The sequence below is a fragment of the Bos taurus genome, chromosome 16 (genome assembly GCF_002263795.3).
Source record: "Bos taurus isolate L1 Dominette 01449 registration number 42190680 breed Hereford chromosome 16, ARS-UCD2.0, whole genome shotgun sequence".
Taxonomy (NCBI): domain Eukaryota; kingdom Metazoa; phylum Chordata; class Mammalia; order Artiodactyla; family Bovidae; genus Bos; species Bos taurus.
In genome coordinates, this window is record NC_037343.1 from 41409981 (window position 1) to 41425075 (window position 15095).

Sequence of the window (15095 nt, forward strand, 5' to 3'; positions counted from 1 at the left end):
GCATAAGCGCTACCAGAGGAACTTGTTAATATGCACCTGAGGCTCGGCCCTGAGAGTCAGCTTCTGCTGGTCTCAGATGGGGTCTGAGTGCATTCCTTTTCAGTAAGTTTCCCAGTCAGATATAGAACTAACTGAGGCCATGCTCCAAACTACAGAAATTAAGCATCCTGTGCTTTGAAGCCGATGAAGAAGGAAATTACAGTCAGTTCAATGGTCTTTGTGGAGCACTTTCAGATGGCTAATTGGAGTAAAATGGGCAAAACAGCATCCAAACAGTTACTCTGATTCAGTGGCGCTCCAGGGTAAATATCAATAGCAGGTCCAGAATCTACTGCATTTGAAACACAGAATCCAAATGTCACTTCTTCCAACTACTTCTTCCATGCCATCACTACCTCCCTTCTGCCATTGAAATCCATGCTAAATTCAGGTCCCTTACTCTTTGTTTCTAAGGCACCTACTGTCATCCTACAATACTGTTTAAAATTGAATCAAACACGAAATTAGAATCATATACTCAACTTCCTATATCCCTCAACGAAATGCAAGCTCCATAAAGCGAGAAGTTTTTTCTTTCATCATAGGAGCCCTCATGTCTAGCAGATGGTAGAGACTCAACATATATTTGTTACATAGATGAAAATGTAAGTGAATACCCATGCCCTTCCAGACCTAACAGCACTGATTTCTAAGCTATCACAGTTCTACTTACAATAGATAGTTATTTGAAAATAAACCACTCACTTGTCCAAATTCCTTTCCACCTGCAATTTCAGCCTACAGGGCTCGGTCAAGAGGCTTCCTCCTGTCTGTAGCACGAAATAGGAGGGGAAGATCAGGTCTCCGCTGCTGTCTTCTGAGACCCTGGAATACTCTCGTGGGTGTCTCTCTGCAGCAAAGATGTCCATGTCTTGGAGATCGACAACAATGCAATCCAGCAGACACACGTGGTCTTCTACATGGAACCAAGGAAAGGGAGACAATGCAGAAGATGGGACTCAGAAGGGGCTGGTCCAGAAAAAAACTAAACAGCCCCGAAATGTTCATTCTGTCTTTGGAAAATGTTTAGATCAGTCTCCACTCTGGCACCAAGACCTCCCTCCTCAATGCTCCATGTGCTGAACATTGCCTACCTGCCCCTTGCACACAGGCACAAACCAGGCCACATCCTCCCAGCGTTTCACTGCTGTCCTGAGACACTAACAGAGGCTAAAGGGCTTATGACTAAAAGGACTTAACATGCATCCCTCCCAAGAAGATCCCACAGGGGTCTTGTGTAGAGATGATGTTACCCAAAGGTTTACAAAACTTTCCACAGCAAAGTGCTTTTTCCAAACAAATATCACATGTAACCATTTCCACTAGCGCCATCTAATTCAAACCACCACCATTCTTGCCTAGACCACCATAAACTCCCCTCCAACATACCCATTCCATTCTAGTCTGCCCTCACAAAGCCATTCTGCTCGCAAAATACCTCAGTAATCCTTAAAAAAATGACTGAGACCAAAACATTCCCTTCCTTTATATGCTTTGATGACTGAGTTTAATCCACAGTTCTTCCTGTGAAACTCTCCTAAATCCCTTGAAAGCCCTGAATAAAAAACCCACTGCCTACTTTTCCAACCTCATCTCAACCCATTCTACACCTTGCCCATGAAGCCGCCGGCTCACTGGTCTTTGTTTTCCCCCACGTGCCAGACTCTTCACTGTCTGAAGTCTTGCCCATTGCATCACCCTCCTCTCTCCTTCTCTGTTCTTTCCCTCTTACCATTCTGTCTTTCCCATGACATTTATCTTCAGTTCACTTCAGTCACTCAGTCATGTCCAACTCTTTGCGACTCCATGAACCACAGCACGCCAGGCCTCCCTGTCCATCACTAACTCCCGGAGTCCACCCAAACCCATGTCCTTTGACTCGGTGATGCCATCCAACCATCTCATCCTCTGTAGTCCCCTTCTCCTCCTGCCCTCAATCTTTCCCAGCATCAGCGTCTTTTCAAATGAGTCAGCTCTTCGCATGAGGTGGCCAAAGTATTGGAGTTTCAGCTTTAGTATCAGTCCTTCCAATGAACACCCAGGACTGATCTCCTTTAGGATGGACTGGTTGGATCTCTCTGCAGTCCAAAGAACTCTCAAGAGTCTTCTCCAACACCACACTTCAAAAGCATCAATTCTTCAGCGCTCAGCTTTCTTTATAGTCCAACTCTCACATCCATACGTGACCACTGGAAAAACCATAGCCTTGACTAGACGGACCTTTGTTGACAAAGTAATGGCTCTGCTTTTAATTTATCTTAATCTGTCCTTATTTAGATGCTTATTGGCTTTCTCATATCATTCACAAGGTGGCAGGAACTATGTCTAATAGCTTGTTACTATATAGGAGAACAAAACCCTGAACACCTAGATTAGGCAGGCACTAATTAAATTAGCTCTTGCCTCATTACTGTATGGATAAATAAGTGAAAGAGACAAAAGTAGAACTGATCTCATAGAAGGGGATAAGGGACAGGAACAAAGGGCTTCATAATTCCCAAGGGTTGTCATGGAATCCTAGGGATATAGAAGCAATATGAAAACCACTGCCTTAACCCCATCTTAATCACAGACAGAATTCCAGAAACAAACAGCAATTTGGGAGGTGAAATATGGTCAGGAAAGAGATCTTTCTATAAAACACCCCAGTAAGAACCTACAGTATAGCTAAGGGAACTCTACTCAGTGCTCTGTGGTGACCTAAATGGGAGAGAAATCCAAAAGAGAGGGGATATATGTATACATAGAGCTGATTCACTCTGATGTACAGTGGAAACTAATACAACATTGTAAAGCAACTATACTCCAATAGAAATTAATTTTAAAAAAAATTCCAAATCACTTCCTAATAGGCTTCCAAATATATGTACTATTGTTGTTCAGTCGCTAAGTCATGTCTGATTCTTTCACGATCCCAAAGACTGTAGCCTGCCAGGCTCCTCTGTCCATGGGATTTCCCAGGCAAGATTATTGGAGTTGGTTGCCATTTTCTTCTCCAGGGGATCTTCCTGACCCAGGGATCTAACCCACATCTCTTGCATTGCAGGTGGATTCTTTACTGCTGGCCCATGTACCTTTGGCCTCAATTCCTAATCATCACTATTATCAGAACAGCAACAACAGAAGATTCACGTACTGACTGGCCTTATGTACACACCCAGCTTGCCCCACCCCCCTACCCCATGCTGTGAGTGTCCATTATGTATATAGATTGGTTGGTGATATCATGCAGGTCAAGACTTCAGGCTCCGGAGATAGACTGCCTAGATTCATAGTACCATTTACCACGTACATTGACATGACTATGGGCAAGTTACCCAATCTCTCTGGGTCTCTTGGTTACTAGTTCAAAAATTCTGGTCTCTTTATCCATAACATGGGGATAAAAATAAAACCCTAGAGGAGTATCATGAGGATAAACTGCAAACATTTATGAAAAAATGTGCCACGATGTCTGGCATGTAGTAAACGTTCAATACCCAGTCTTCTGATGAGGATTACAATAATCTCCTTGAATCATCAATGTAACCATAAACCCCTTCGCTGTCTTCTCTGGGACAACAAGGTACCACAAGGGATTAACCATTCTTTATATCCATCCAACATATCCCTCAGTTAGCATCCCACATCTCTCAAAGTTCAACCACACTGGACTGACTTCACCAGTGGATTCTGGTGGTAAATCATATTCTGCTTCCCAAACTCCTTGGAGCAACACCTCACTTATCCAATCCACACTGTCTGGGAAAACCAAAAGGTCAAAATCAAGACTCTCATCTGGAATGGCTAACTGTCAAATTCAAGAGAAGCACACCAATAACTGGGTGGTTCATGTCTTTCAAAAATTGCTACTTAGGGTATTTCTGCTGTTACCTATTTTTCAGGATTTTTATTTCTCCAGAATTAACCAGTGACTTGAAGGGATAGTGTCTAAAAGGTCACTCGCAAGGATGTGCCTAAGGATGCCGGAATTACTCTAGGTATACTACCACCATCTGGTGGCAACTATCTTGACAAGCTCTTAGAGACTACCAAAATCTCTTTATTTATATTGCATTTTACTATTTGCTTTGTTCTTAAACTCTGTTTTTTTTTTAATTTATTTATTTGGCTGTGTCGAGTCTTAGCTGCATGCAGGATCTTCACTGCATCACACAGAATCTTTCGCTGTATCATGTGAGAGCTTTAATTGCTGCTCCGGGTCTGTCTCATTGTGGTGCATGGGCTCCAAAGCCTATGGGCTGAGTACCTGTATGTGCGCTTAGTTGATTCCAGGCATGTGGGATCTTAGTTCCCTGTTCAGGGATCAAACCCACATCCCCTGCATTGCAAAGAAGATTCTTAACCACTGGCCCATCAGGGAAGTCCTATATTTTACTAATTTAATCTTACATCTACTTCTGCTTCATTGATTATGCTAAAGCCTTTGACTGAGTAGTTCACAACAAACTGGAAAATTCTTAAAGAGATGGAAATAACAGACCACCTTACTGGCCTCCTGAGAAACCTGTATGCAGGTCAAGAAGCAACAGTTAGAACCAGACATGGAACAACAGACTGGTTCAAAATTGGAAAAGGAGTACATCAAGGCTATATATTGACACCCTGCTTATAACTTGTACGCAGAGTACATCATGCGAAATGCCAGACTGGATAAAGTACAAGCTAGAATCAAGATTGCCGAGAGAAATATCAATCACCTCAGATATGCAGATGACACCATACTTATGGCAAAAAGCAAAGAGAAACTAAAGAGCTTCTTGATGAAGGTGAAAGAGGAGACTGAAAAAGCAGGCTTAAAACTCAACATTCAAAAAACAAAGATCTTGGCATCCGGTCCCACCACTTCATGGCAAACAGATGGGGAAACATTGGAAACAGTGACAGATTTTATTTTCTTGGACTCCAAAATCACTGCAGATGGTGACTGCAGCCATGAAATTAAAAGACGCTTGCTCCTTGGAAGAAAAGCTATGACCAACCTAGGCAGCATATTGAAAAGCAGAGACATTACTTTGCCTACAGAGGTCCATATAGTCAAAGCTATGGTTTTTCCAGTGGTCATGTACAGATGTGAGAGCTGGCCAATAAAAAAGGCTGAGCACCAAAGAACTGATGCCTTCAAACTGTGGTGCTGGAGAAGACTCTTGAGAGTCCCTTTGAGTGCAAGGAGATCAAAACAGTCAACCTGAAAGGAAATCAACCCTGAATACTCACTGGAAAGACTGATGCTGAAGCTGAAGCTCAAATACGTTGGCCACCTGATGTGAACAGCTGACTCAATGGAAAAGACCCTGATGCTGGGAAAAAGATTGAAGGCAGGAGGGGAAGGGGATGACAGAGGATAAGATGGTTGGATGGCATCACCGACTCGATGGACATGAGTTTGAGCAAGCTCGGGGAGTTGGTGATGGACAGGGAAGCCTGGCATCCTGCAGTCCACAGGGTGGCACAGAGTCAGACATGACTGAGCGACTGAACAACAACAATCCTACTTTAGAAGTCACCCAATCCTAATCTACATCCTAAAACTCTAAAGCCTTCTAAATGAGTATCAGAATCAGACGATTACTAAAGACACACTACCACTTTGTTAGCATCTACTTGAACGGGATGCAGCGCACCTTAGGATCCTGCAATGGTCTCGTGAATTTCCCCTCCTTCCTCATGCAGCCCCTCTCTCCTCCTTTACCTGGACTGCTGGAAGCTCGGCCGACAGAGGTTGTGGCTGGCTGCCCTTGCTGCTTGGTCGAGGTGCTGGGCACAGACTCACTCTTCAAGCTGCCTCGACTCATTCCAGCAGGAGGCATCATGATCAGCCCCTCGGAGTGGGTCCCCTTCAGGTCCTCCATGCTTGTCATTTTCCTCACACTGCGCTTGGGAGTACCAGTTGGGGAAGATGAAGGCACAGACTCCTGGGAGGAAAGAAAAGAAAACTAGCAGCAGGAATGGGGGTGGTAACTCTATCTACTATCCTGGAAGTTCCTTCCCAGTCCTGGACTCTTCAAAGACTCTATGCCACATGGTATTTCCCAAGTACCCCAGATCCCATAAACAAAAGGGCCACAGGGTCATGATTCTTTCCTCTATGTGTAATTCTCTGCAGAGACATTACATATAATTCAGTACCTGCTGAAAACTCTGCCAATTTTGCAGGAATATATTTTATCTTTTGGGCTTCCCTGGTGGCTCAGAGGTAAAGAATCTGCCTGCCAATGCAGGAGACACAGTTCGATCCCTGGGTTGGGAAGACCCTGGAGAAGGAAATGGCAACCCACTCCAGTCTTCTTGCCTGGAAAATCGCACGGACAGAGGAGCCTGGCAGGCTACAAACCATGGGGCTGCAAAGTGTCAGCAATGACTTGGCAACTGGAACATGTTATCTTTTGGCTTAAGAGTAAATGTCAAGATACTAATTACTGGTGGTTTAATCTAGGTCAATACAACAAAGGCAAATCTCTCAGCCATACAATATACTGATGATTTGCTGGAGGGGAGGGACTCTTTTTTCCTAAGAAAATGCATCTAACAGCAATATGGAATGAAGCCCCTCTAATGTGTTTGTACATTCTAGAAGTCTCCCCTCTCAGGTTTACGTTTCTCATCTAAGTAACTGTAAATGGAAAACACAGGCAAGCCATTCCTATCATGTTTCTGTTCAAGGGCATAAAAATTAAGGGCAAATACAGAATAAAATTAATTCTGTAACTCTACTGAAAATATCACATGCTTTTCCTACATATCTAGTACCTTCAGTTAATTGCTAACAGGGCAAATCTTTTTCACCAGAATGGTTCAATAACTGACATTTAAACTTTGCATGGTTCCTTCCCTCAAGACTCAGAGCTACATATCCTTATAGTTTCTGCAGCATCAGTTTGTTCTCATCTATCCATTCTCACTAGTAAGCTGGAAGGAGAGGAAGACTCCCAAGGACTGCTTTATATGTATATTCCTCTCAGCATTCGAAAGGGAGATGATAGTACTATTCACCTTCACAGTTATCTTGAGTAGTAATTACATGTAACTGTGAAAGAAACCAGTTATTTTTTTTGCATTTCCTTTTTGCAAGGCAAATGACTAGCTAAATGCTATCATTTAAGTATTTCAACATTAAAAACCTTCCCTCTTGCTTAGTTTATTTAAACGCCTGAGAGTATTTGTTGCTCTTTCATTTGATTCATCTCTCCATCCTCTCTGAGTTGGTTTAAATAAATCGGTGGCTTGAGGGGATTAACTCAAAGCTTTTGAAATACTTAGTAATTAAGTTTAAGCACAAACTATGGTTGAAAAAAATGAAAGAAAAAGCATATGCAAAAAATTCAAACCTGCCCTTATTAAGACATGGACTTATGTAAAACAATTCCAAACACACGGGAGTCGTTGAACTCAAAGGCAAATGACCCCTCTGCAAGCTTTGATTCTAGGACTATTTCCTGTTCTTTAACCACTGGAATGCATACTAGACAAACCTCACATGGGCAGATGCATTAAAGAGCAAATGTAAATGCAAAGTGATTTTTGGGAGAAGAAAAGTAATTACTCACTTCATGTAGGCCTAGATCATGGAGCTTGACTGTACATGTGGAGAGGTAAGTTGCACAGATGAATTAATTGGATTAAATACTTTAACAAGAAACACACTCCAAGCAAACCTTATGGAATTTCACAGAACAACCCACTGGCACGTAACAAGATAAAGTCTTTTAGGATTGAAGGAAATAAAATAAGGTCATCAAGAAGGAAGGAGGGAAGCAGGGAAGAAGGAATTACTTTTAATGATCCTTAAGAAGGATTCCTCTGCACAGGTGGAAAGTGATTCGTCAAAGTTGGGGGCGGGGGTGGGGGGGGGGTGATAAGCAGGCTTTCCCAAGTAATGAAGTATTTTAAAGGATTGGTTTTCAAGATTTTCTTTTTTAAGCAAATGAATGGGAGTTGACTGCTGAATCCCATAGGGTTTTTCCGAATAACCAGGAGGCAAAAAAAGCATATTATACCTTGAAGAAAAAGCGATCCTTGTATGTGCTGCTACTTAAAATCAAATCCTCGAAAACGAAATACAGGGAAATTTTTTCATTAAAATGCTACAAACTATGCACTTGTTATTTGGTGTACTTAACAAAACAGAAACCCTTTTGCAAAACTTTCTTGAGATACTTTGGCAATTCTTCTTTAGAAGCTAACTTCAGAGTCAGCTCATAAGCCCATATACAGATATATTTGACACAGAAAAATAAGCCCTTTATCTTTTCAGGAGGGAGAGAGGAAAAAAATGGTATCATTGAACTTGATCACCCATTCTGGCTCTAAGGGATCTCTTCCTAAAAACTTGGGCCTCAAACCAACGATTTCCCACAAACAAATATATTTCAAAGAACTAACTAAAGTCTCAGAAGACAGTTTCCGAGGAAGAATTCAGCTCTCCCTAGGGCAGTAGAGGTGGATAAGAGAGGCAAATGCCCTGAGGTCACTGTGGGGACAACAGTCATATGCCAACACCAGCTCTGAGACATTTGTTCAATACCCAGTTGCATTAATTATAAGCATCACACAGTAAAAAAAAAGAAATTTTAGATGCAGTTATCAATGTTTCTTTTTATAAATGGATTTTTCTTTATTTTCTTTGAGGCTCGAGCCAGAAAACAGCAAAATGCCTATGACTCAAATATGAAAAAAGATTTTCCTCATTAACACCAAGGTTACTAGTTCTCTACTAGGCCTACTATGAAAGGTCAGTGGTGATTTTGTTTTTTTTACTGTCTTAAAAAATATACGTAAGTGGAGGCCTATTCCTCACTCTGGAAAATGAAGGCGAAAGTCGCTCAGTTGTGTCCAACTCTTTGTGACCCTATGGACTATACAATGGCATGGAATTCTCCACACCAGAATATTGGAGTGGGTAGCCATTCCCTTCTTCAGGGGATCTTCCCAACCCAGGGATCGAACCCAGGTCTCCAGCATTGCAGGTGGATACTTTACCAGCTAAGCCACCAGGGAAGCCCCATCTGGAAAGAAGGCCTATTATTCCAACAGGAGGGGCTTCCAACAGCAAGGTGAACCAGCAAGTCCTCAACCATCAGCTGTCTGAATGTGGGGCGTGTGGATGAGTAAACCTGGTGCTGCACTTCCGTCTGCATTGCTTATCACTTCTATTCTGTGCTGGTTTCACCCTGTGCTCCAATCGCTAAATCTGGTTTGTCTCCGCAGCTGCAGTGAGGTAAGATACAGACAACCTGCCCTCTAACCCACCATCCAAACACCCCTACTCTGGGCCCTGAGCCCAAGGGTATGACACTTGAACATGGTTCCCATGGTTCTCACTGTCTCATCTCCACTCTCCTCACTCCAGTCATTCCCACTCAATGAATCAAGTATTTTCAGTTCAGGGTGTTTGGGTTAGTAGTAGTGAGTAACTGGATGAGTGAGAAGTAAAACAATGAAGAAAACTATAGAGACAGTCATTTGAAAAGAGTAACACCATTTGAGTCTACACATAAACAACGAATGCAGTCTTCCTGTTACTTTCAACTCAACTTGAGGTCCTTGGCAAAGGTCTGGCAAGACTAGTTCCCTAATCACTCTCTTCCATTTTCTTTTCTTCCTACACCTAAAGAGGCAAACAGCAGCTGCTCAAATCTGTATCTTTTCTGTGAAAAACTCTGGAGTTCTTCCACTGAAATTATTTTAACGAACTCACTGCCACATCCTTTATAAATTTTCAAAGAACCAGAGTTATCTGGGAAAGGGATACTAAGACAGGAATAACCTTTGTCAGTCTGTTCTCCCCTACCCTACATAAACCAAATCCTAATGCTGGGAGGGGCTTCCCAGGCGGCTCAGTGGTAAAGAATCCACCTGCCAATGCAAGAGATGTGGGTTCGATTCCTGGGTCGGGATGATTTCCTGGAGAAGGAAACGGCAACCCATACCAGTACTCTTGCCTGGGAAAGCCCAAGGACAGAGGAGTCTGGTAGGCTACCGTCCAGGGGGTCACAAAGAGTCGGACATGACTTAGTGACTAAACTACCGCCACCAATGCTGGGAGGTAAAATAATACCACAGTTAAGAGCATGGAGTACTAAAGGCAGATATACCAAAGTTTAAGTTATGACAAACCTAGACATATTAAACTAGGCATATTAAAAAGCAGAGACATTACTTTGCCTACAGAGGTCCGTATAGTCAAAGCTATGGTTTTTCCAGTAGTCATGTATGGATGTGAGAGTCGGACCATGAACAAGGCTGAATGCCAAAGAATTGATGATTTCAAATTGTGGTGCCGGAGAAGACTTTTAAGAGTCCCTTGGACCGCAAGGAGATCAAACCAGTCAATCCTAAAGGAAATCAACCCTGAATATTCATTGGAAGGACGGATGCTGAAGCTGAAGTTCCAATACTTTGGCCACCTAATGTGAAGAGAGAGGAGGGTGATGCAATGGGCAAGACTTCAGACAGTGAAGAGCCTGGCACGTGGGGGAAAACAAAGACCAGTGAGCCGGCGGCTTCATGGGCAAGGTGTAGAATGGGTTGAGATGAGGTTGGAAAAGTAGGCAGTGGGCTTTTTATTCAGGGCTTTCAAGGGATTTAGGAGAGTTTCACAGGAAGAACTGTGGATTAAACTCAGTCATCAAAGCATATAAAGGAAGGGAATGTTTTGGTCTCAGTCATTTTTTTAAGGATTACTGAGGTATTTTGTGAGCAGAATGGCTTTGTGAGGGCAGACTAGAATGGAATGGGTATGTTGGAGGGGAGTTTATGGTGGTCTAGGCAAGAATGGTGGTGGTTTGGATTAGATGGCGCTAGTGGAAATGGTTACATGTGATATTTGTTTGGAAAAAGCACTTTGCTGTGGAAAGTTTTGTAAACCTTTGGGTAACATCATCTCTACACAAGACCCCTGTGGGATCTTCTTGGGAGGGATGCATGTTAAGTCCTTTTAGTCATAAGCCCTTTAGCCTCTGTTAGTGTCTCAGGACAGCAGTGAAACGCTGGGAGGATGTGGCCTGGTTTGTGCCTGTGTGCAAGGGGCAGGTAGGCAATGTTCAGCACATGGAGGTCCCAAGGTCCCATCACTGCTAAGTCTGTGATTCACAAATATTTCCCATTTTCATCATTTATTCTCAATGAATTCTAGCTTTTCTAAACGTAAAATGAAAAAAGCAGTCTTCATCCCAATTACCTCCAAACATATTATAAGAAATAAGTGCTAATGCAGTTTTAAACTGTTAAGAGATATATTCCATAAGATTTTATTAAAATATTTTCAAATGGCTTCAGATAAGCCTTGAGCCAAAGTCTCTTAAAAAAAAGCTACCCAATGTAAAAAGTTGATAAATATGAATTCAGCCTGGGAGGAGAACATTATAAAGATGGTTCTGTTGATTTGTTTGCTAAAGTAAGTTATTACATACAGTTAGTAAAAGTTATAATTTATACTACCTCTATTAAGGGTTAATTGAAATGCTAATAAAATGTCAAAAAAACATATTCTTCAAGCCACGTATACTACAAAAGTACAGTGGTTAGGAATAATCTTATGGTAGCGTCTGAATTTTTTGATTGGTATTCCAACACCAGGTAAACTGAGAAGGGAATGGGTACTGACTGCTCACCTTATCTTGTAAGGTAAAGGTCCCAGGAAAACCAGCAAAGAGAAATTTGTTCTTGACTTTCAACTTTCCCAAATTTGCTACAATCAGATTATTTGATCTGGAACTTTCTGGGATAAGAAGAACAGGAGCACCAGCCTCAATATCCAGGAGAACCCGTGAATAGCGCTGTGCTTGATCTCTCACCTGAAAGAAGGAAAATTGAGTAAGACATTCAGTTCATTCCCTCATTTTAAAATCAAATAACCTCAAGTTCCCAAAAGTTCCATGAATTTATAAATCTAAAACAACTAAAATCACACAGAGTATGTTCTATGAACACCAAGGAGTTAAATTAGAAAACAGTAACAAGAAGATAATGGAAAACTCCCAACTATCTGGAAATTAAACTACACACTTCTAAATAACCCATGGGTCACAGAAGAAATCACAAGGGAAGTTAAAAAAAATACATCTTGACTTTACTGATTAAAAAGACACAGCACATCAAAATGGAATGAATTTTAAAGCACTTAAAAAGGTACTTAAAGACTTCAATGACCCTGAATGGAATATAAGTCCAAAAGAGTAGGGATATATGCATATGTATAGCTGATTCATTTTGCTGTACAGTAGAAACTAACAACATAGTAAAGCAACTACACTTTAATAAAAATTAACTAAAGAAAAGAAAGAAGGAAGAAAGGGGAGGGGGAAGGTACTTGAAGAAAAATGTTTAGCATTAATGCTTATTTTATATAAAAGATCTAAAGCTTCCAGCTTAAGAAGCTAGAAAAGCAAAATAAACGTAAGTAAGGAGAAGGAAGAAAAAATAAAGAGCAGAAACCAGTTATTTAGAAAACAGATAAGAGAGAAAAATCAATTGAACATTTATAGAACACTCTACCCAACTACCACTTTACGTTCTTTACAAGCGCACACATGCTTATTAAGAGTATGCACAGGCCTGACACAGCCCTCAATAAGTTGATTATTTAAAGAGATTAATGAACGTGATAAAACCTCTATCTATATGAATGAAGAAAAAAGGAAGAAAACAAAAATCACCACAACCGGAAGAGTCAGGGACATTGCTACAGAAAACTTAAAAATATTGAGATGTGGAAACCTATGAACAAGTTCAGGCCAACAAACTGACAATTCAGATGAAGTAGACAGATTCTTTAAAAACAAACACAAACTATCTACAGCTAACAGCATATTAGTTAACATCTGCAGAAGACAATGCTTTCCCTCTAAGATAAAGAATAAAGCATGGATACCCACTCTCACCATTTCTATTCAACACTGTAGCTGAACTCCTAGTCCAAACAAAGGATATATAGGTTGGGAAGGAAAAAAGAAAACTTTCTTATTCACAGACAACATAATCATCTACGTAGAAAACCCTTAAGAATCTAAAGGAGCTAGAATAAGTAATTGAGGGCTTCCCTGATAGCTCAGTTTGTAAAGAATCTGCCTGCAATACAGGAGACCCCGGTTTGATTGCTGAGTCAGGAAGATATGCTAGAGAAGGGATAGGCTACCCACTCCAGTATTCTTGGGCTTCCCTTGTGGCTCAGCTGGTAAAGAATGTGCCTGCAACGCAGGAGACTTCGGTTCAATCCCTGGATTGGGAACATCCCCTGGAGAAGGGAACAGCTACCCACTCCAGTATTCTGGCCTGGAGAATTCCATGGACTGTATAGCATGGGGTAGCAGAGTCGGACATGACAAGCAACTTTCAATTCACTTCAGAATAAGTAAGTTTAGCAAGATTACAGGATATGAGCTCAATATCTATGTAAACAAAAGCCAATTATATCTCTTAAACTTTCAATAAACAAGTGGACACTGAATTTTTTTCATTGATACAATTTAGAATAGCATCAAAATGCTGAAATACCTAGTGATAAGTTTAACAAAAAATGTGTAAGAACAGTATACCTGAAACTACAAAACACTGCTGAGAGAAACTAAAGACCTACTTCAATGGAATATAGACCATATTCAAGGATCCAAAGACTCAATATTGTTAAGATGTCAATTCTCCAGATATATGGATTCCAGACAGTCCCAATCAAAATCCTAGCTGACTTTATTATAGAAACAGACAAGCTGATTCTAAAATTTATAGAGGAAAAACAAAGGACCTAGAAGAGCCAATACATCTTTGAAAAATAAGTTGGAAGACTTAGAATATCTGATTTCAAGACATACCATAAGGCAACAGATATCAAGGCAAGGGAGAGGGGGGACTTCCTTGTGGTCCAGTGGCTAAGACACTGCACTCTCAATGCAGGGGGCATGGGTTTGATCTCTGGTCAGGGAACTAGATCCCACATTCTACAACTAAAGAGTTCACATGCTGCAACGAAGTTAAAAGAACCCACATGCTACAACTAAGACCTGGGATATCTAAATAAATTTTTAAAAAATAAGTTTAAAAAGAAGAAAAAAAAAGACACAGGGGAAGGTATTCCCTGATGGTCAAGTGGTTAAGAATCCACCTGCCAATGCAGAGGACACAGGTTCAATCCCTGGTCCAAGAAGATACTACATACCAGAGGGCAACTAAGCTGGTAAGCCACAACTACTGAAGCCCCCACACCTAGAGCCCCTGCTCCACAAGAGAAGCCCCCACTTGCTGCAGCCAGAGAAAGCCCGCACACAGCACAACAAAGACTCAACACAGCCGAGAAACAAACAAATAGTATTTTTTTTAGAAAGACAAGGGGGTGTACAACTAAATATAAATCAAAAAATAGAATAAAGAAATACACATACATATATGACCAGTGGATCTCAACATAAGTGTCAAGGTAATTCAGTGGGAAAAGAACAGTCTGGATAGATATTTGGGGAAAAAAACCTCAAGAGTCACTTAACAAAATATGCAAAAATTAACTCAAAATGGAAGAGATCTAAAATTATAACACTTCTAAAAAAGGAAAATAGGAGAGATTTATTGCCACCTGATGGTAGGCAGATTTCTTTGACAAAACAATAGCACTAACCATAAAATTAAAAAATTGAACTTCATCAAACGAAAGACTTCTGCTTTTAAAAAAAATAGTATTAAGAAAATGGGGGAAGGGGTAGCCATAGACTAGAAAAAAATATTAGCAATAAATATATCAAAGGTCTTCTATCCAGAATATACTAAGGAAGATATAAAGGAAGAAATATTGATGTCATTCTACACAAACTGTTCTGAAAATAGAAGAGGAACACTTCCCAATTCATCCTACAAAAGGACAGCATGGCCCAGTTACCAAAACTAAAATAGGCATTTTTCTTTTCAAGAAAAGAAAACTACAAACTAGTAACGCTCAGGAGCTTAGATACAAAAATCCCTAAAACATCACAGCAAATTAAGAAAAGTGTAAAGGCATCCAGGCAATAAGGAAATGAATGAATGTGGCTGCATTCTGCTTTAACAGCAAGCTGGCCAGTGGCTACCAGGAA

General features: G+C 41.0%; 1 protein-coding gene across 12 annotated transcripts in view; it reads right to left on the minus strand.

Moving 5' to 3' along the window:
* Positions 1-15095, minus strand: part of VPS13D (vacuolar protein sorting 13 homolog D) — a 273475-nt gene that overhangs the window by 204643 nt on the left and 53737 nt on the right. For all 12 annotated transcript variants that reach the window (XM_024976417.2, XM_024976416.2, XM_024976415.2 and 9 more), the window contains 3 exon segments: positions 11652-11834; positions 5732-5954; positions 745-955 (listed from right to left, as the gene is read on the minus strand). In XM_024976417.2, the coding sequence (XP_024832185.1) occupies positions 745-955; positions 5732-5954; positions 11652-11834 (617 nt within the window).